The 21,300-nt window shown below is 34.2% G+C and overlaps 1 protein-coding gene across 5 annotated transcripts in view; it reads right to left on the bottom strand.

Moving 5' to 3' along the window:
- Positions 1-21,300, bottom strand: part of GABRG2 (gamma-aminobutyric acid type A receptor subunit gamma2) — a 122,673-nt gene that overhangs the window by 71,678 nt on the left and 29,695 nt on the right. For 4 of the 5 annotated variants that reach the window (XM_068534586.1, XM_068534588.1, XM_068534587.1 and 1 more), the window contains exons 2-6: positions 17,588-17,739; positions 15,838-15,905; positions 13,333-13,553; positions 10,997-11,079; positions 8,281-8,418 (exon numbers count right to left, since the gene is read on the bottom strand). In XM_068534586.1, the coding sequence (XP_068390687.1) occupies positions 8,281-8,418; positions 10,997-11,079; positions 13,333-13,553; positions 15,838-15,905; positions 17,588-17,739 (662 nt within the window). The remainder of the gene's footprint in view (positions 1-8,280; positions 8,419-10,996; positions 11,080-13,332; positions 13,554-15,837; positions 15,906-17,587; positions 17,740-21,300) is intronic. The other variant, XM_068534590.1, reaches the window with a different exon arrangement.

Genomic DNA, 21,300 nt, shown 5'->3' with positions numbered 1-21,300 from the left:
TTGGTTTTGATAGACGGTCAAAATAAGATATTAGTCCTCAAAATTACTGTAAATAGTAGTCATGCAATCCTTTTATTATGTTTTCTTTCTGATGAGACTTTTCTGCAAGTAACACTATTATACAAATATACTGGATCCAACAGTTTCTTAGTTAAGGCCAGATGTGCCTGGTGATCCATAGGTTCACTTAGCAAGTGAATAATAATATCTTATAAGCAATAAATATGTTTCTGAAAAAGTAAAATATTGTTGCTAACTTGTTTCTCACTTGATGTTATTGCCCCATGTAAATATAATTGCTATTCCTATAAGTTAACATTTTTTTGATATATGTATATAGTTATCATATTAAATGCTATTACTTCATTGCACTGTCTCCATAAAAGTAGCTATTATCAAGTTTAGAAATAACTTTATTTTAATTAATTCATCTCTTTACCTCATGTGTTTGTGAAAGGCAGTGGGGTAAAAACTTGGGATCTGGGTAAATAACTCTATTGAATAGCCTTGAACAAATTACTTAGCTCCTCTAAACTTAAGTTGCTTCATCTGTAAAAGGAAAAATATTACTTCTCTGAGAAGCCTGTGAGAAATAAAATGATGTTATGCATGTTTCACAGACACTAGAAAGTCATAAAACCCACTGTCGCTTCCTAGCACACAACTGAGCTACACTTCCCAGCCCCATTTTTATCTACACAGGAACACACAGCTAGTTCTTGCCCATGGAATGTAAGCAGAAATGAAATTTGTCACCTTGAAAACAAACAATTTTCCTTAGACTTCCTATGACTCCTCTATGCAGCCCCTCTCCACCTCTAAAGCCCCATTTCCTCACTCGGTACTGTCAGAGCAATCTTGGAATTTAAAATTCCAGTGTGGGATTATTTTTTTAATGGTTAAACCTTCTTTTTTTTTTAGTTGAAGTATAGTTGATTTACAATATTGTGCTAGTTTCTGGTGGACAGCAAAGTGATTTTGTTAGATATATATATTCTTTTTAATATTCTTTTCCATTATAGGTTATTATAAGATATTGAATACAGTTCCCTAAGCTATACAGTAGGACCTTGTTGTTTATCTATTTTATATACAGTAGTTTGTATCTGCTAATCCCAAACTCCTAGTTTATCCCTCCCCCACCTTTCACCTTTGGAAACCATACATTTGTTTTCTTTGTCTGCAAGTCTGTTTCTGTTTTGTAAATAAGTTCATGTTATCGTATTTTAGATTCCACATTTAAGTGATATCATAGGCTATTTGTATTTCTCTTTCTAACTTACTTCAGTTAGTATAATTTCTAGGTCCATCCATGTTGCTGCGAATGGCGTTATTTCATTCTTTTTTATGGCTGAGTAATATTCCATTGTATATATGTACCACATCTTCTTTTCCATTCATCTGTTGATAGACATTTAGGTTGCTTCCATGTCTTGGCTATTGTAAATAGTGCTGCAGTGAACACTGGGGTGCATGTATCTTTTCAAATTAGAGTTTTCTCCAGATATATACCCAGAAATGGGATTGCTGGATCATATGGTAACTCTATTTTTAGTTTTTTAAGGAACCTCCATACTGTTTTCCATAATAGTTGCACCAATTTGCACTCCAATGTGGGATTTTTAAATGTAGTATATGAATATTCCAGTATATATATAATGTCACATCACTAATAACAAAACAGATTTTAAAAATGGAGTGGGAATGTCATCCCTTTTAAGTTAGAAGCCTAAAGGAGTTTATTTTTGCATTTGACTTGCTTTGAAATTGTCAGAAACTTGATGAAGGGAAACATTCTAGGAAATCATTAATTTATAAAGAAAGTTACTCCTACATTGAGACATCTATAGTGTAACCTTGGTTACATCAAAGATTATAAATAAGTCCAAGGACTTTAAAGAAGCATCTAGTCAAATGCATTCTCTTTAGAAATAAGGAATTTTCATCCCAGAAAGGGCAAGTGACTTCTCCATGGCCATTCCTGGCCCAGCTCTTTACGTAATCCATTCATTCTCCTCTCCTGAAACCAAAGTTAAATTTTCTAAATTGAAGCCTAAAAATAAAATAAAAATCTATTACTGTGCAGTCTTTCACACTGATTTCATTTAATATATTAGGTTGCTTCAAGTAGTTTGAAAAGTTTATTATTGACTAAAATGGGCTCACAACTTACTGTGATTCCAAAGTAACCCAAGACTGTAGGACTGGGTTACAGTTGTTTACTTCTCTCCTATCATTTAGGTTTATTAATTTTTTTATTCCAATCTCTTCCAAAAAAAATTACCATTAACTTATATATGTTTTCATTTCTCTTTTTATTTCCCCCACGATAGTTTATGTCAGTGATGAGTATCTTTACCTGTGTTTGCCAAAGACATATAAGTTAAAACACAGCCTAGAAGGTGGGAGCTATTTTTTTTCTTTTTAAAAAATTTATTTATTTAATTTATTTATTTTTGGCTGTGTTGGGTCTTCATTGCTGCGCATGGGCTTTCACTAGTTGTGGTGAGCGGAGGCTACTCTTCATTGTGGTGCGTGGGCTTCTCATTGTGGTGGCTTCTCTTGTTGCCGAGCACAGGCTCTAGGCGCACGGGCTTCAGTAGTTGTGGCGCACAGGATTAGTTGCTCCGCAGCATGTGGGATCTTCCTGGACCAGGGCTTGAACCCTTGTCCCCTGCATTGGCAGGTGGATTCTTAACCACTGTGCCACCAAGGAAGCCCTATTTATTTTCTATTTGGAGAATTATTTGACCAATATGTATACACTGATATAGGCAGAGAAGGTTGAACTTGAGCTTAGTATTAAGAAAAATGAGCACGAAGACCTGAAATAGGTTCAACTTATCCAAAAAACCTCAAGAAAATAAAGGATATGGTGTGAGAATAATGGGCAATGTTTGAAGATATAGGGTAGATTACATATATTTTAGAAATCAAGCAACGAACATGGACTTCATCCACAGAGCTGGTGTTTCTAAAATTGTGGTCTGCATGCCACTGTTGAAAAGTAAGATGAATTTAGTGGTACAGAGTTCTTTTTTTAATTTTATTTTAGTATTTATGCATTTCTTGTAATAGAAATCAAGAAAATATAACTTGCACATGGAATCGAAGCCAAAAAGGTGGGTTAAAGACAAAAAGGAAGTATATAATAGTTAATGTACATGGGAATGCCAAAAAACTATGAAACAATGATGTTTACATTTCTAAAGACGATATGGAAGATTTAACGGTTTTCTAGACTTATCATGGTGACCATTTTGAATGTGTAGAAATATGTTGTGTACCAGGAACTAACATAGTGTTGTAGGTCAATTAGACTTCAAAAACAAACAAACAAACTCATAGAAAAAAAGATCAGATTTGTGGTTATTAGAAGCGGGGGTGGTGGGAGGGAGAACTGGATGAATGTAGCCAAAAGGTACAAACTTCCAGTTATAAGATAAATAAGTACTAAGCATGTAATGTACAACATGACAAATTAACACTGCTATATGTTGTAGTTACAAGTTAAGAGAGTAAATCCTAAGAGTTCTCATCACAAGGAAAAAATTTTGTTTTCTATTTCTTTAATTTATTATGTATATGTGATTACTGATGTTCACTAAAGTTATGATGGTAATCATTTCATGATCTATTTACGTCAAATCATGCTGTATACCTTAAACTTATACAGTTCTGTATGTCAATTATATCTCAATAAAACTGGAAGAAAAAAAGATTTAACATTTTTCTAATGTAGGAAGAACACGATGTATTTCTTTTTGATTCATAATAACGGCAATGGTATCCCAAGAATGCAGTTTCTCCTAAGAAACTCATTTGCCCATTTTTCTAACCCACATCTCAGGATGAGAACATCAGGAACAAAGCTCTGCTTGATACCAAAAATCATGTAGATAACTTGGTGAACTGTCCATGGAAATATGACTAGAAAGAACAAGGTCTTCTACTTGAGAGAAAACAATGAGTAATGGAAAAATATATAGTAAAATTCTGCATTGCTTATTTAATTGAGGGAAATTTTATGGTTTTATCAACATAATTGTCACAAGCAATCCATTTTATAATTACCTACTAATCAACAACTCTAAGCAAATCACCAGGCTAATAGCATCATGGATAGAAAAATGATTAAAAGAAGGCTTCCACTGGGAAGTTTATGACTAATTGGAATGAGAGGGCAGAAAAGAGGGAATAAAACAACGGCTAAAAAAATATAAGGTGGAAATTATGTTTTCATAAAGTAGGTGAAAATGCCCTGGGGGAGTTTGATGATGATGATGATGGTGCCTTCCATTTACTGAGTCCTTTCTATGTGTTAGGCACAATTTTAAGCATTTTCACTGGATTATTTTACTTAATCCTGAGAGTAACCCTGTAACATTGGTGATATTGAGCTTAGATATATTCAGTAATGTATACAAATCAGTGTTCAAACCTGAGCTGTCTGGCTCCAAGAGTGCACATTCTGGCATTAAGGTCTGAAAGGCCTCACTGAAGAGAAGCTGTTTTTTTATGTTTTAAAGTCATAAGGAAGGTAGGGCTGAGCTGACAAGCCATTCAAAAAAGAAAGGAGACTGAAATTCAATGTGTGTATAGGATTAGCTATTTATATTCATGAAAATATTAACAAAGTAGTTCTGTCACAAGCTGAGAAATTATAGAAAACCAAGCTGGAAAGTTCCTGAGATCAGGGGCTTATATATTAGGAACAATAGCTTGTGCTTAATTGAATCTCCTGAATTCTTGGGACATGAGGAAAGCTGTGGTTCAGGAAGACTTATTGGGACACAGTGCGAATAAAAATAGCACAGTGATTAAAAGCATGAGTCCGAAAGCAAACCACCTGAATTCAGGTCCCAGCTGCCAAATCTGATCCCTGCAAGTAAATGAGCCCCTAGAAGTCTGTTTCCTTAACCACAGTGATACCTTCAGTGTTAATGACATTAACTATGACTATGGTAATGAGAATTAAAGTAGGTCATGTATATAAAATGTTTGCTATGGTACATGTAGTTAGTGCTCAGTAAGTGCTAGCTTTTATGATTAACGTATAAAGGATAGACTGTAGAAAAGAGAGACTGACAGCAGGGATGTAGTTTAATAGGCTCCCAACAGAGTCCAGATGAGAACAGACACGATCGTGAACTAGGACAGTGGCAATGGCAACTGAAAAGAGGACAGTTACACAAGATATTTCAGAGGTATACGTGCCTTCGTGATTCATTAGATGTGGGAGGCGGACATGTGACTCTGAGTGTTCACACGCCTGGCTCACTGGGACAATGATGGTGCTATTACCACATACAGAGCAATCAGGAAGAGGTGATGATTTGAAGAGAAATCATGGATCCAGAATCTATCTTGATGTATTGACCAAGAATTAAAGGTATTCTTCAAGTCTTATCAGTCTACCACCGAGGCAATATTTTTCTCAGGAGTGACACACACATAAATGGTGATAAAGATGATTCAGGTGGTGTATACAGAATTATCACATAGCCTCGAATTATGTGTAAGAAAATTCCTTCCTGCTTTTTCTACCCTTCTGTTTAAATCAAGGAAGTGTTTTGCTTTGGTGCTAGTTACCCTTTTCCTTTTCTCTACTATCTCTTTCTTTTCCCACATACTCAGAGCCCAGGGAACACAAACATGTGCACTTAAAATTTAAGAACATTTGTTCATTTTTCATTATATTCTTATATCAATTTCTATTTATGTCAAATGCTTCTCATTTTCCAATTATGGTCCTAATGTGAACTTTCCTTTAAAAAAAAATCATTTTACTAATAACAATGAATCAATTTAAAGAAAAAATATACTAAGGACCCCACAGTACAGTCACCACTTAGATACAACAAAATCATGAAAGGTGGACTTGAATGAGTGAAGGTTAGCAATCTCCGCAGTAAACTAGGCCTAATTTTAGGCACTATTCTCTCCTAGTTTTGACAGAGGCTTCTCAAAGGGAGATACATTTACTATAAGTCTAAGAGAAAACCACATTGTTGTAATGGCCAAGATTCAAAAAGGCTATAATTTTGATCTTCTGATAACTTCCCAAGAAAGTTGTTAATATAACTTCCTTGTAGATATTAACTAGTTATGGAGCCATGCTTTGAAGATAAGAATGGCATCAGAAATAAAAGAAAGATCACACAGAAACTTCCAATCATTACAAAATCAACTGTCACAATAATCAGGCTGCCTGTCGGCACTGGTGTTAACTTTCAACTCAGCCCTTTCTCTTCCCAGAGGCAAGTGAAATGATACCACACACAAAAAACAAACCAGCAAGAGCAGGGAGTGGACAAGAGACCAAGGTGGAGGCTAACCCCATATTAAAACTCACAAGGAGTTGATACAATCAATTAAATGATGCTACTCAATATCAAATCTGATATCAATACACTTTTGCTTTGATTTCTCTAGGAAGAGTAATAGCCTTGTGATACCTTGATAAATTTTCTTGCCATGCTTTAAGTAAATAGATTATTTTCTTTTGGATGTATCTCTTATTAGACAGTAAATACTCTAGATTATTCTCAGTGTGAGACTTTGGGGAGGGGATGATGTCAAACCCTATGATATAAAGCCAACACTTGCCTCACCACTGTTTGGTTTTAATGCCACTCTGGGCTTAAACGACTGAACAAAAGATCTGCTAGTCATAAATTTGTGGGTTCTGTTTTAGGGTGCTGTAATAACTATAGAGATATGAATGTACAACAGAACTTAATGCCCAATGTCTTATTCTGGAAGCATATAGACTTAGAGATTATTTTTACATGTGCTCTCTCACAGATGGAAGACCTGTTTGTTCTAAGGCAGTCCTGAATCTGTTTTGGGGACCAAAATAAAGACTGTTCTAGTACTTGATGGTCAGGATTTCCAATGAATAAGAGAACATAAGGCCACATTTTAAAAACAAACTAGAGCATTTCTTTGATTTTATTTCAGATTCTTTTTGCAACATAAGGGTTTTTTGGGTTTTTTTGAAGAAATCTGCAAATGCCAAAAACAATGTTAGGTTTTTGATTTAGAGGATGATGCTTATGAAGGTAGAATCTTAAATTTCCGTTTCTGTCTAGGTCTTTGATTTGTTTATCCTTGTACAACAGACCAAGGCCTTTTTCTAAATTAGTCAACACAAAAATATGTCCTATGAATTTCAGGAGGAAAACAATCAGGTATGCATGAATAAATCAACAGAAAACAGCTTAATTCACGGTAACAAATACAAAAAGTATGTCTTAATATGGTAAGCTATGAACACAATGTTTATATTTGAAATTAGGATAAATTTAAATTCACATAACTTTAAAAAGGAGTAGCTGGAATAATCTATATGGAATATGCACTCAGCATTGCAGAGGGTTTGTATTAACCTATAGCCACCCATGAGACAGATCTGGTCTGGAAATATGTTTGACTTGCCCCACATGGTTTTTTAAATCACCTTCAATTAATGCCATTAAAAATTATGATATTTGATATAAAAATACTATAGATTTTTAGTTTCTCTTGAAAAAAACTGAAGTCCTGACCACATTAGGTCCCATGCATACTTGATAATTATAACTAATACTATTAGGCGCTACTACTTATTGAATGCTAAGTGTTAGGCATCATTCTAAGCATTTTACCTTTTTTTTTTTTTTTTTTTTTTAATACGTACAGTATGACTGCGAGGCAGATCTTTTTGTCCACATTGGTTATCTGGGAGAGCTGATCCCCTGAGAAATTCAGCAATTTCTTAAAATATGTAGCTGGTAAATGATGGAGTTGGGATTTGAACCCAGGCCTGTCTGACACCAAAACCCAGTCCCTTATTCACTGATGAAGCCAGTTCAAAATATTTAATTACTGAACATGGAATTAGTTCATATCCACTCTGGTCACTTTTCTGCATTTTTGAGAAGTTAATCTTCCCCATGTGATACTTTAAATATGAAACATATTTCTTAAAAGAAACATTATACCTATGCCTAAAAAGTATTTTCTTCTTTTTTAATAACTGTTACTTATTTTTCTTAAGGGAATTAAGCAAATAATTTGCTTATCCAATTTGAATCTAATTTGCTTTAAATTGATAAAATCCATTTATATTTATGTATTATACTAGAATACCAATTATAATTTTCTCTAGTAAATTGAAACACTTCATTTAATTTTCTGAATATCATTTCTAGACAAGTGTTGAAAGCTTCTAAATCATATACACCAGAATTTAAACTCTGGAAGGGTCACTCAAAATTATTTTCAAGTGCATCTTACCAGAAGTTGTCTTCACTACTTCAGTGGTATTTCTCAGTCCAACAAATGAAAATTGATAAAGCCTCCAAGATCTTGTGTCACCCACTTCAACAGAACTACGCTTCCATTGATAGACAATTTCTTCACGCGGATAGCCATCTGCCATGAGATAAGAAAGCACACATTGTAAATGATTAAAAATGAACATATGTGGCAACCATCTTCTATGAACAAGACACTGAGGGAGATACCAAGAGAGATAGTTTTGACTTAGATGAGGATCTTGGACTAAAAAGCATTACCATAGGGAAAGTCAATACAATTGCCCATATCCTAGTGGGAAATTAGATTTAAAAACCATGAGGTCAAAATCACCCATGAAAAGCACTTAAATTGCATAGAAGGTATACTATACATGGTTTTGTATATACTATACGCATACTTTACATTGTCTGGGGTAAGATATAAAACGTAGCCAGTATGTAGTAAATAGTATATATGCAAGATATTGTTTATGGTGAAAGGGAGTCAACAGGGCAAGATTTTGAGAGTCATGCAGAAAACAGAAAATAATGGAAGAAGAGCAGACTCAAATCCCTCCCCAGGGCATGTCCTTGGAATAGAAGATGACTGGGAAAAATTACCTCACCTATTTACATTATTCTCTCTCTCAATTTGTTGAGGCTTCATTTTAATATACAGAAATCTGCAACTAAAAGCAGTAAGTAGAAATACCAAGGGGAAGATACCAATGAGAACTGTGTAGATTCCTTACAGCTCAGTTATGTTCAGCCAAAACAACAGAAAGCATTCATGAAAGAAATATTACACTGACAATATAATGATTATCAGTACCTTTTCCTAGCCATAATATCCTAGAAAGCTTTCTCAATTTTTCTTCTAAATTATTCATTCACTTATGGGGATGATGATCATACTTATTTCATGGTACTGATGGTCAATATATATTTGTTGAACGCATAAACATTATTTTATAAGTAAGCTGCAGAATAAACTCAAGTAAGATAAATAGATGACAAAACTAGAAATCTTCTCAATTGTCTGTCTTCTAATAATGCTGTGGAAAGGTAATTTTGATTATGGAGGCTGATTGACTTCTTGGAATAAAATCCCTTGTTTACTTTTTTTCCTTTCTTTTGGTCCAACTCTTTGTCCACTATATTTTATTAATAAGAAGAAAGAAAAAAGAAAGCCGAATCCCCAGATTGCTACTGAGTGGTGGTAGCAGGCTGGTAGGGCTGGATGTGGTGAAAACTGAGAATATGAATGATAATATTAAGGAACTTCCTATGGAGAACATGTTGGTGATTGAATTGTTTTAATAGCAGTAAGTAATATTAAGTTCATTTGGGTTCAGAAGACAATTGTCGATCAGGAACCTGATGGCATAGAAATCACTATTTCTTAAGGTTTAGCTGACTTAGTAGAGGAGTAGTCCCAGTTGGAAAATTAAAAGAAAAGAAATCCAATCTCCTAAACCTTAGGTAAGCTTTCACTAAAAAATATTCTATTCTTGGATGAAGTAGAACATATGAAATAAGATTTATAAAGGGAATTTTTCTCAATATATATAATATACAGTGAAGTTTTCCTTTGGTTCTCTCTGGAAATGATGTTTATTGAAACAGGTGATTGGTTTTCTCATCTTTTTTCTTTCTTTTTTTTTCTTTGAAAGTATTGTGATTATGATTTAGTTGGTTCTTAGGAGTCTCCATCACTCCCTGGCTGGGAAATTATACCTATATTAAAAACTTAAAACTCATAGCCAGTTTTTCATTCTACCCAATATGCACAATTGACAGTCCAAAAATAAGAAGGAGGTGAGCAATCTAACAGCAGAACAAATAGTGAGGCAAACGTGGGGGAAACTGAGGCTTGTTTTCGATTCAGACAGAAAATATCTGTGAAGGTTACTAAAGCTTAATTTGTATTAGAATCATCATGCTCTTCTTGCTATAGTCTATTATCTGATGATAATAATAATAATTAATAAAATAATAGAGCTTTTGATTAAATCTTATTATGTGTGAGGTAGTGTACCAACAATTTTACATATATCAACAAAACAATATTGGGGTGAGGCAGGTCTTATAATTTCTATTGGGTACCTGTGTTATGAACTCATTGAGAGATTTAGTAATTTGCTCAAGTCTTTAGTGATGGAGTTGGGATTTGAATTGGACCCACATGACACCAAAAATCAGTCTTTTGCTCACTAGTAGATAACTAGTTTTAGGTATTACTAGAACTCCAGGTGGAAGAGGTAATTTTCAATTTTGTTATCTTTATAGGTATATCAAAACTGGAATGAACAAACAACATTGTTGGGTCTCTGTGTATCCTGATATGCAAAGGGAGAAAACAACTAGCAAATGTACTGCTACTCTCTTCTGGACCCGCGGAGGGAGTGGAGATGTATAATGCACATTTACCTCTTTCTACTGAGACCAGGACAAGCTTTACAATCCTTCTCAACAAAGGGCTCCAGGAAACAACTGCCAGTTTATTAAAAGTTTATGCCTCAATGAAATCTATTCGTAATTCCTGATAAAATAGATCCTTTTTTATGACGAAAGAGATTGTCAAAATCTTCAAAGTCAACAACACTGCTTAATGCAATTTTGCATTCTGTTTAAGTCTCCCAATTAACTGATATTGCAATCAGAAAGACTAAGTGGTAAGAGGGGATGCAGAATATAGAATGAGTATTACTTACAACTGGAGAATTCCAAGGGGCAGGAGTGTTCATCCATTGGAAAATTGTGCAACTGTAATTGGCACTCAGCATCAATTGTCAACCTAAATAGGAAGATATGAAACATAAATAGAAAGATTTTAGACTGTTTTAAAAAATGTACATTAGCACAATTTCTAGTGACCATTTGTTTTTATTCCTGGAGAGTATGGCACCCATTCTTATTGATAACACAAGGTGATCCTCACTGAAGAAATTCACCAAGTCCAGGAGAAAATTGTTGAAGACTTAATGTAGTCCATTTACTTTCACAGACTAAACAATAGGATCTCGTTGACCTCAACTCCATTTACTCAATATTTATTATCCCATAATTGTTTTGGCAAATTAATTGCACACATGAGATTGCTCAGTGAATGCACTTAACTTACTGAATAGAACAAACTGTTTTAAGAACTTAAACTCATTCACTGTTTGCATGTAAATGAATACAGATAAATCTCAGATCTTATCTGCTAATTAAAGCAGAACCTTCTCTTTATAAGTAGTTGTTAGCTGTTAGCTTTAAATTACTATATGTGAGCTTAAAAATACCTATGTTTCACAATGGAGTATTATGCATTCTTACAAAGGAACACTATAAAGGCATTATATAGGATGTTAAAGAGTAGAAGAATATCTAATAGCAATCAAGAAATGTTAAATACATATACACAGACATATCAGAAAAATGTTTCCCAATGAGTCTCAATTATTTTGCATCTGAGGTGCTTATTAAACATACAGATTTTCTTTCCCAATAGAGCCTGGGACTCCAGGAGGGAGAAAATTTAAAGGAGTCCTAGATGTTTTGACTACCTTTGGGGAAGTATGAGTATATTGTTAAATTGTAATGGTGACGGGTTGATGATTTTTAAAATTTCAAATTTGTTAGCTATATTTCTTACAGTTACAGATATCTTAAACTAATAAAAGTTGTTTTATAAACATTTTATATTAAAAGTTTAGCATAAATTTTAATTGGCGAGATTTTATTTTTCTATGGTATAATAGAGCAATTACTGATCTTAAGATATAATTAATAATCATTGAGCCCTTAATTATCTGCATGGCACTGAGTAAGGTGAATTTTTCTCTCATTTAATAAGAGTTATTATGGCTTTATTGTACTTGGACTCATCCAAAGTCACAAATCTAGTGGCATAGTTGAGATTTGAACCCAAGACTATGTCTCCAAAGCTAGAGGTTTTAATCATTGTCACTCAGTAATTATATGCTCTTCCAAAGAAAAGATTAGTTTTATTCATAAGTGAAATTATAATTAAATTAGATATTTTATTAGTATCATTTCTCCAAATTAAACTGGAATTGTTAAAATTGAAGATAATGTAGATTGCAGATAGGTACATAGATATATATGTGTATACACACATATTCATAACTCATTATAGATAAGCAACTCATTATAGATAAGCAACATATTCATAACTCATTATAGATAAGATAATGCTTATCATTATAGATAAGCATTATAGATGATAAGAATAAAATCATCTCTCTATATAGATAGGCAACTCATTCAAATCTTGAATGAATCTTATGAGAGATATTTTTGAGCTGGGGTCCACAATTTAATATTGTACAGTGACTCTGCAAGTTAATACAAGTGGAAAAATGACTATAATATTATGAGAACGATAAAGGGACTTGAGATAGTGTGACTTTACTTAATACTTCAAAAGTTAGATTGCGCTCTTATTTAGCAGACAAAATTTGATTTCCACTAGAGTCTAATTCCAGTCATTACCTTACATCTAATCTAATAAAACCCATGATGAAATCAAAACATATGCAATGAATTTCTTTTGTAATTGTGGCTCTTTTTTCTAGTAACTGATATAACTCTGATGATAAAGGCTTTGGATCCAGTTTAAAGTATTATATCTTGAATATTACCTATGGCATAAAATATATGTCAGAAAGGCATTTAACATGAACCATTTTGAAGCTACAAGTTCCTGGATACTAAGATCTAGAAGAATCATACTATTCATATCTATTATTGAAAATATATACAAATAATTTAAGTATCTGCTGTGCTTACTTTTTTATTAGGCTCATGTCCCTGTGAGAAAATAGAGTTCTCACATCAGTCAAAGAAAATGTTATACCTGTGTCCTTTGAAAAAGTTCATTGATAACAGAAAAAAACCTGATTTTGTATCATCACGTACTATTTTGATCAAGCATGCCAACCTGATTTAGGCTTGACATTTTTTGTTCTTTTTGTTTTAAGAGAACATGACTGATCTTGGCTTTATTCCCAGCAATTACTCCTTTCCTTTTCCAAAAGAATACCTTAAAGTGTAGAGCACTCGACCATCATTCCAAATTCTCAGCATCCTATTGGGGGTGGTTATCCAGTGTGCATCGGCCTTTTTGGAATTTCTGAAGAAAGTGTCTGGAATCCAGATTTTCCCCACCATGTTGCTATTCAATCGGAGGACTTTAATGGTGCTGTTAAATTTCAGACGTCTGTCATACCACGTTTGGGCAAAAAATATATCAATTGTATATTCCTGTTTTAAAGAAAAAGATGAAATGGAACATCCTTTATATAGTAGGATTGTATTGTAGAGCATTTGTTTGTATTTATCACAAATGTTCTCGTTGCCAAAACAAAGCAAAGCTACTTTGGCTTTGAATAGTCCAAAAGAAAGCAGAAGCTTGGTTAAGGAGACTCACCCATCTTTTGTAGACAATACATTATGAAAAAATAGACCTAAGTGAATTCTGGCAAAAGATCATAGCCCTGATACAGTGGTTTGCATTAGGTATATATGAAGCAGTTTCTCATGTTATTTTGGGCCAGCTAATTCTTTGTCACGGGGGCTGTCTTGTGTATTTTAGGATGTTTACTACCATTCCTAGTGTCTACCTACTAGGTGCCAGTAGCACCAAAAAGAAACCCCACCCCCAAGTTGTGACAACTAATAATATCTCCAGACATTGCCAACTGTCTCTTGAGGAGATCAATTACTCAGGTTCAAAAACCACTGCTATGGAGTAAAAGAAAGTCCAGAACAGTTCTCAAAACAGTTCTAAACCAGAGCTCTGGAAGCTAAGCTACCTCACCTCACAATAAAGTGAGGATCCTAGAGAATCTATCTTGTTAGGTAGCATGAAGATAGAAAAGGGGAATACACTATACACAAAAAGCACTTTGTGCCCTGTCTGGCAGATAGCAAACACCCAAAGTAAGGTAACTATTTTTAGTTTTTACTATTACAGTTGTTGTCTTCTTTTTATAAACAAGAGGAAATGCACCAATTAAAAGACCATCTTTACTACTGTACTAATCTCTATCACAGAACATATTTAAAAGTGCGATGATGACAAGTGACTTTGTAATAATTATACCCTCATGTACGTATATATCACTAAAGTGGCAACTTTAATCAAAGAAAAGAAAGTGTGATGTGAATTAGACCTGGAGTCATAACACCCAAGATCTAATTTGCCTATCATATTTAGATATTATTTAGCATGATTTTATAATTCTATTTTAGTCATGTCTGTAAATGAGAAAATTAAAGAACAAACCCTTGGTGTTCTTAGAACATGACCCCCAGTGTTCTTAGAATATGAGAGTTGGGGGATGGGAGTCATTCACATTTCCTAGTCTAACCCCCTCAACCCACCACCATGTGTGATGAAGAATAAAAAAAAAAAATCAGGATGAGACTATAATCTTCTTCCTTTGCCTCATTTGCATTGTTCTGGATTATATCTTTGCACTGCTGCCCCTGTATCTCACTGTAATTCACTACATTGTCACTGGGGTAAGTCATACCACTTTGTTTACTAGTTAATTGCATATTTGCAGTCCACAAGTAATGAGAGGGGAACTTCTTCTATGAAATATTCTTTATCAACTAATCAGTGATGTGCCAATAGGTAGAGTAACTCAATAATTTCTGATCCACGTTTTGGCAAACACACACAGACAAAAGGTTTAAAATTCTTTAAACCAGCATTTCATAAACTGATCCTGGGACAGTAGTTCTGGGCACTAGTATTCCTGAAACTGTAAGTTCTGTGTTTAAATAAACTACATATATAGCTGATTCTTCTTAGATATTTACAACTTGCATCAGAATTTTAGTTGTAAAGAAGTAACATGTTAGCATTTGTTTAATGGTTAAACAAGCGAACTTACTTGCATGGAGTATGCAGGTGGTGGTATACTTTTTTTTAATCAGCCCAGTTGAAAGCAATAAATGTTTTTCATCTCTCTGACTCAGCAGAGTGTCCTTATTGCTTCCTTAGCAAACACTATTTTAAAGTTACAGTATCACTATGTTATGTTATGTTATGTTATGTTATGTTATATTATGTTCTACTCTATTCTATATAGGCTCCAATCTAATTTCTTATTTCAGATTTGGATAGAAAGCTTTATAAAAGAACAAAGTTACATTTATTGTTAAATCTAATGCACTATTTCCTCTGAGAAACAATTCTGATTTGAAGCAAACTATGACCTCTTTTACACCTTGAATATTCTAAAAAGTAGTAGAGCGCTATATTTTATTTTGTAGTAAGCAGGACCTACCAAATAAGCAGTGAGTGTTGAATTTTAAGATTATAGCATTTACCCAAGGTAATTTTATACATATGATCACATTTAATTTTTGTAACAAATCATTAAAAATAATTATCTTTATATTACAAGGGAGAAAAAAGGATCTGAAAGATTCTCTCTCCCTTCCAAATTTTTTTTTGTTGGTATAGCCCTTGCTATTTCCGTGATACCACATTTCCTCTCTAATATGTTAATATAACAGACAATTAGAAACTTACCATATTGATAGCATTCACTGGACCAATGCTATTTACGTACATGTCTGTGTGAATTAATGTTGGTTTCACTGTAAAGAGAACCACAGAAATATGTGCATATGGAGAAGCATAATATTTTAATGCTTAGTCCTTGTTATTCTAGAAAGAGATTTATTTTGCTACATTAGAAGTGATTTACTCACAGCTAACTTGTTGCTAGTGACTAATTTGCTACATTTAGCTATTTTCAAAGAAGTATCTTAAGCACATAAACACAATAACTAAGCATAGCAGAGTTTTGAAACTGATTATCCTTTTAAGACTATATACAAATGAATAAATGAGAAAACACTGCTCAGATTTTCTTCATCCATCTCTCAGATATCCTGAATTTTATTATCTTTCCTTTAAGTTCTAGAACTGATTTGGGCATTCTAACTTGACTGGGCCCATATAGAAAAAAATAGCTACTTAGTGATCTAGAAAATAATATGCATTAGAAACATGAAGGAGACATAAAAAGCAACAAGTATGATGAATTGTTTCTGAAACATTCCTCCCTGCTGATTCCTTTTATGACCACTTTATCCTCATTCACCTCTAGCCAATACAAAATCAATCTTGCTCAATGATTTAATGAATTCTGTGACTCATCAAATAATATGAGGAAACCATATGGAAACCCAATACACACCTGTTTGTCAAAGAGGACTGATATTAAAAATCATGCAGTATTACATCCATGACCTAATGAATGTACTCCATTTTCATTTAACATTTAATGAACGAGGATTCATAATACCATTCATTCTGGGCTTCAGTTCAACAAGTACATTTCTCTCATCTTTATCCATTTTCCTTGAAGTGCCGTGCTGTAATTCTCTGTGATGGAGTGGATTCTTCACTCCTCCCTGCATCTGTACCCTTGCCTTCACATCAGTGAGGCTACTTCTCTGCCTCTGAACTTTGAGCCTGACCATTTGACTTGCATTGGCTAATAATATATGGACGAAAGCATTAAGCCTTATGAGCTTCTATTTTCTCTCTTGTTCTTTGCTATTGTCATGAGAAGGATACGCTTAGCTAGTCTGCTGGTCCCAGGAGTGGAATGAGAGTACAGCTTTCTTAAACCTGGCTGAGCTTAGATTAGACCACCCCCAGCAAAGTGCTAAATAAATGCTTATTACTGTATACCACTGAAATTTTGTGGTTGTCTGTTACACAGCTATAGATAAGCAGTATGTCCTTTCTTTCTTTTTTTAAAATTAGTTTTTATTGGAGTATAGTTGATTTACAATGTTGTCTTAGTTTCAGGTGTACAGCGAAGTGAAACAGTTACACATATACATATATCCACTCGTTTTTAGATTCTATTCCCATGTAGTACATTACAGATTACCGAGTAGAGTTCCCTATGCTATACAGTAGGTTCTTATTAGTTATCTATTTTATATATAGTAGTGTGTGCTTGTTTGTTTTTGACGTTTCTTCAAAAAGAAGTCACTTTTCTTCTATAGTCTTTGTCTGAGATGTCTAGGAAAATTTAAATTTCTATCTCTCAAGCTAACTTGAAAATCATCTTTCTTCATTTTGAACTTATCAGTGCCCTGTCTACCCCCAGACCTGAATGCTGTTTATGCATTCTTTATTTTTGCAGTATTTAGCAAAAGTGTCATTTATATCCTTCTGGTTATTGAAATGGGCTGATGCTTTCTCCTAATGTGGTAGACTTGTTTTTATCTAACCCACATCACAAAGGGCTTTAACATACCTCCTATATCAGGTCGAAGTTTATTATCATATCCTTCCAGGAGGTTGTTTAAGATGACAGTGACATCACCCTCCGGAACCTTTGGAGTCAAGACCCATGTTTTGTTAGAAGCATAATCTTCATAGTCATCATCAGATTTTTGGCTAGTGAGGCTAAGAAAACAAAATATTGGTCAAGAAACATACAGACTCCATCCAAGTTGACTTTTCCTCACAGACCACTGGTAGGAAAGGAGAAATGAAACAGGATGACAGGAATGCGTTACACTGGATTATAGTGAAGATTCTCAGCTGAGGATTAGTGTAGCTAATTAAACTTCACAGATGTAGATTAAAATCTATTCAAGTATACTCTTCAGTTTTCCACAATGCTCTGTCCTCCCATCTATAAGTGTACCATGTTTTACCCGTTATTTTGCCTTTTCCATACTTGATGATCTTCCCGTCCACCTGCCCAACTTCATAAAGGACTTATAAAAAAAAAAAAAAACAACTATTTTTGTGAAAGCAATGCTTAAATGATCATAATGTAGTCTAGGAGTTCAGGCATAATGTCTACTTCTTCCTCCTTTGAGAAATTAACTTGCTCCAACCTATTAATGAAAGTAAGAGACTGATAATTAGATTCACTCCCACAAACTGCCAGACAAGTCTCTCCCCCCTCAACTGAACTACTAAGGAGAGGCTCAGTCTTGCTGCCTTTCCTTCCTCCAGGGTGTGTGTATGTGTATTTTTTTTTTTTCCCCTCACTTGCACTGAAAGCAAGGGCGGTTCATTTATCTTTGATTGTTAAGAACCTGGTACTATGAAGAAAGATGTAGCTGTAGACTTTAAACCACTCTTTATTACAGTAAAAGCTCCTGAGCTAGAAACTCACACTAATGGTTAATGTACTACAATCATAGAAGTGAAATTACCTATTTGGAATAATCAAAAAGTGACATAATATTCTATGATTTAGTTTTCTATGCCAAAACCTATCAGAAAAGCCACAACTGGACCAGAAACTAAGGCTGATTTTGGAAGGATATTGGAATTCCTATAGTTTGCCTCTCCCCTGCCCCAAACTCCATCCTCTCCCCTCCACACACAAAATGATTATATTTGCCAGATCTAGGGGCAATGTAAAACCTTGCAAAAGCTGCCATTTTAATTTTTATCAATATTTAATTTTTATCAGTATGGTTACTTTTGTTGCTTATGGTGAAATAAAAAAATACAAAATAAAGTTTCTCATCCCAGTTCTCATCTTCAGTTTATTTTCTTAAAGATATGGTAAGAAAGAATCTTGTCAGAAATCAAATCACTGCCACATTATCCTGAATATGTATCATATTCTCAAACCATATATTATACTCAATTATACTCATTTGTCAAGATAGATAAATATATACATATATAACATATATATGTATAGATAAATAGATAGATGACTAAATATGGTAGGAGAAAGCTGACTATGTGATTAATCTGGTTTGAGAATGAGGATGGGAGATGAAATTTTAAAAGTAATCACTGGCGTGAATCAACTTAGTAAGCAAGTAATCTTTTTATTCCTTTAAAGCTTTATGAATAGGAAACATAAAAACTGAGTCACACATTTGCATAAAACCTGACATAGCCAGTCTTATATCTTGCACTTCAGTTAACATAAGAACTTTAAACAAAATTTGAATTTCATAGAGCACCCCTAGAGGGTATGTATGATGGGCTGGACAAAGCTTCAACCAGCTCTCAAAGAGAATTACTTCAATGCAGGCAGAGAGCAGTTGTCTGCCAGGAAAATTCCTCTTAAGCCTCAATTCATCATTTCTCTACAGCACTGATGAACTCTGTGTAATAGAGTTCTAATCCTATGACCTAAATCTTACTAGTTTAAGAAGAAAAAAAAAGTTACCTGACAAAGAAATTTTCAAATCCCCCTGATAACTCATTGAGAAAAGAATGTAGTTGGCCCATTGGATGTTGGATGTTATCATGATGAAATTTTATCACTGTTTAATTTGTTCAGGCAAAAGTGCCTTTTCAAAAAAATCACAACTTTTTCCTGCCTTTCTCTCCATCTCTGTCCTTCCCCTTCCCCCTTCCCTCTTTCCCTCTCTGATAAAAGCATCCTATTAAAGTTTCTTCAAGGAAAGGGTATATATATTAAATAGTTTGGTATGCTTGTTCATAGCACTTCCTCATACTAACAAATAAATAATCCAAGTATGATGGTGTTACCATTATTATTATTTTCTGGCAGACCAGGAGGGAAAATACATTAAGTGAAAAGAAAAGGGATACTTCTGGGACTTCCCTATTGGTGCAGTGAATAAGACTCCATGCTCCCAGTACAGGGGACCCGGGTTTGATCCCTGGTTAGGGAACTAGATCCCACATGCTTGCTGCAACTAAGAGTTCGCATGTCACAACTAAGGAGCCCACATGCCACAACTAAGGTGCTGGCAAGCTGCAACTAAGGAAACCTGGAGCCGCAACTAAGGAGTCCACCTGCCAAAACTAAGGACCCTGCCTGCGGCAACTAAGACCCCACACAACCAAATAAATAAATAAATAAATATTTTTTTTAAAAAAAGAAAAAAAGTATATTTCTTAAAAGGAATACAGCTTTCTAGAATTGCACCAGTAATTCTCTTAGAGTCATCATCTATTGGATGCCATAACAATAATCAAATAGATTATTTCACATAAAAGTGTCAGTGACAGATTTGGCCATACTTCAGGATGCCTACTTAGCCATAAAGAGGTAAAATAGAGTAGAGAAATTAAAAGCATACACTCAGGAGTTAGAAAGTACCGGGTTAGACTTCTGGCTTCATATCTTGCCTGCCACTTACTATTTTATGACCTTGGGCAAATTATTTAACCTTGTTAATCTTCACCAAGTTCTCATCTTTAAAACAGAGTTAATACTAGTATTCATATCACATTTTTGTGCAAGGTTAAGATAATACTTACTAAGTGCTTAGCACAGTACCTGACACATAGCTCTGAAAGTAGATTTATGACAAGAGTTCCAATCTTTTAACTAAAACCTGAATCTACAGATACTGCTTCCAGGCTTTGATCTAGAATGGACTGAGAAGAACTAAAACCAGATGTTACCCAGGAAGAAAAATTATGAACCCCTACATTACAAATAAATGAAGTTTTAATTCTCTAGAGTGTTCCCGGCTGAGGTCTAAGTTAATGGGGCTGATGAATAATCTGGGGTTGTTTCCAGATTTGTTAAAAAAAAAAAAAAAAAAAAGAAAGAAAAAAACTCTCTCATTCAAAATCGGCTGTTTCTTCAGAATTCTTTGGAGTCAAGACCTCCTCACTTATAGGTGGGCTCTCTAGGGATAATGAAGATGACCATTAGATAAGGCATTCTGTGGAACTGTGAACTCCATGAGAAAGCCTGGGCAGAAATAGATTGATAATGATGCAAGAAAACTGACTTAACAGTTGAGTGGGCTGAGAGCAAACATAAACTTGAACTTGTAGCTAAAGGCACCTATCTAAATGTAATGGCCAGGCTCCCTGACTTAAGAGTATACTACAAAGCTATAGTAATCAAGACAGTATGGTACTGGCACAAAAACAGAAATATAGATCAATGGAACAGGATAGAAAGCCCAGAGATAAACCCACACACATACGGTCACCTTATTTTTGATAAAGGAGGCAAGCATATACAATGGAGAAAAGACAGCCTCTTCAATAAGTGGT

This window comes from Eschrichtius robustus, chromosome 2 (genome assembly GCF_028021215.1).
Source record: "Eschrichtius robustus isolate mEscRob2 chromosome 2, mEscRob2.pri, whole genome shotgun sequence".
Lineage (NCBI taxonomy): Eukaryota > Metazoa > Chordata > Mammalia > Artiodactyla > Eschrichtiidae > Eschrichtius > Eschrichtius robustus.
The sequence above is the reverse complement of the archived record's forward strand: the minus strand, read 5'-3'. Positions and strand labels throughout refer to the sequence as shown.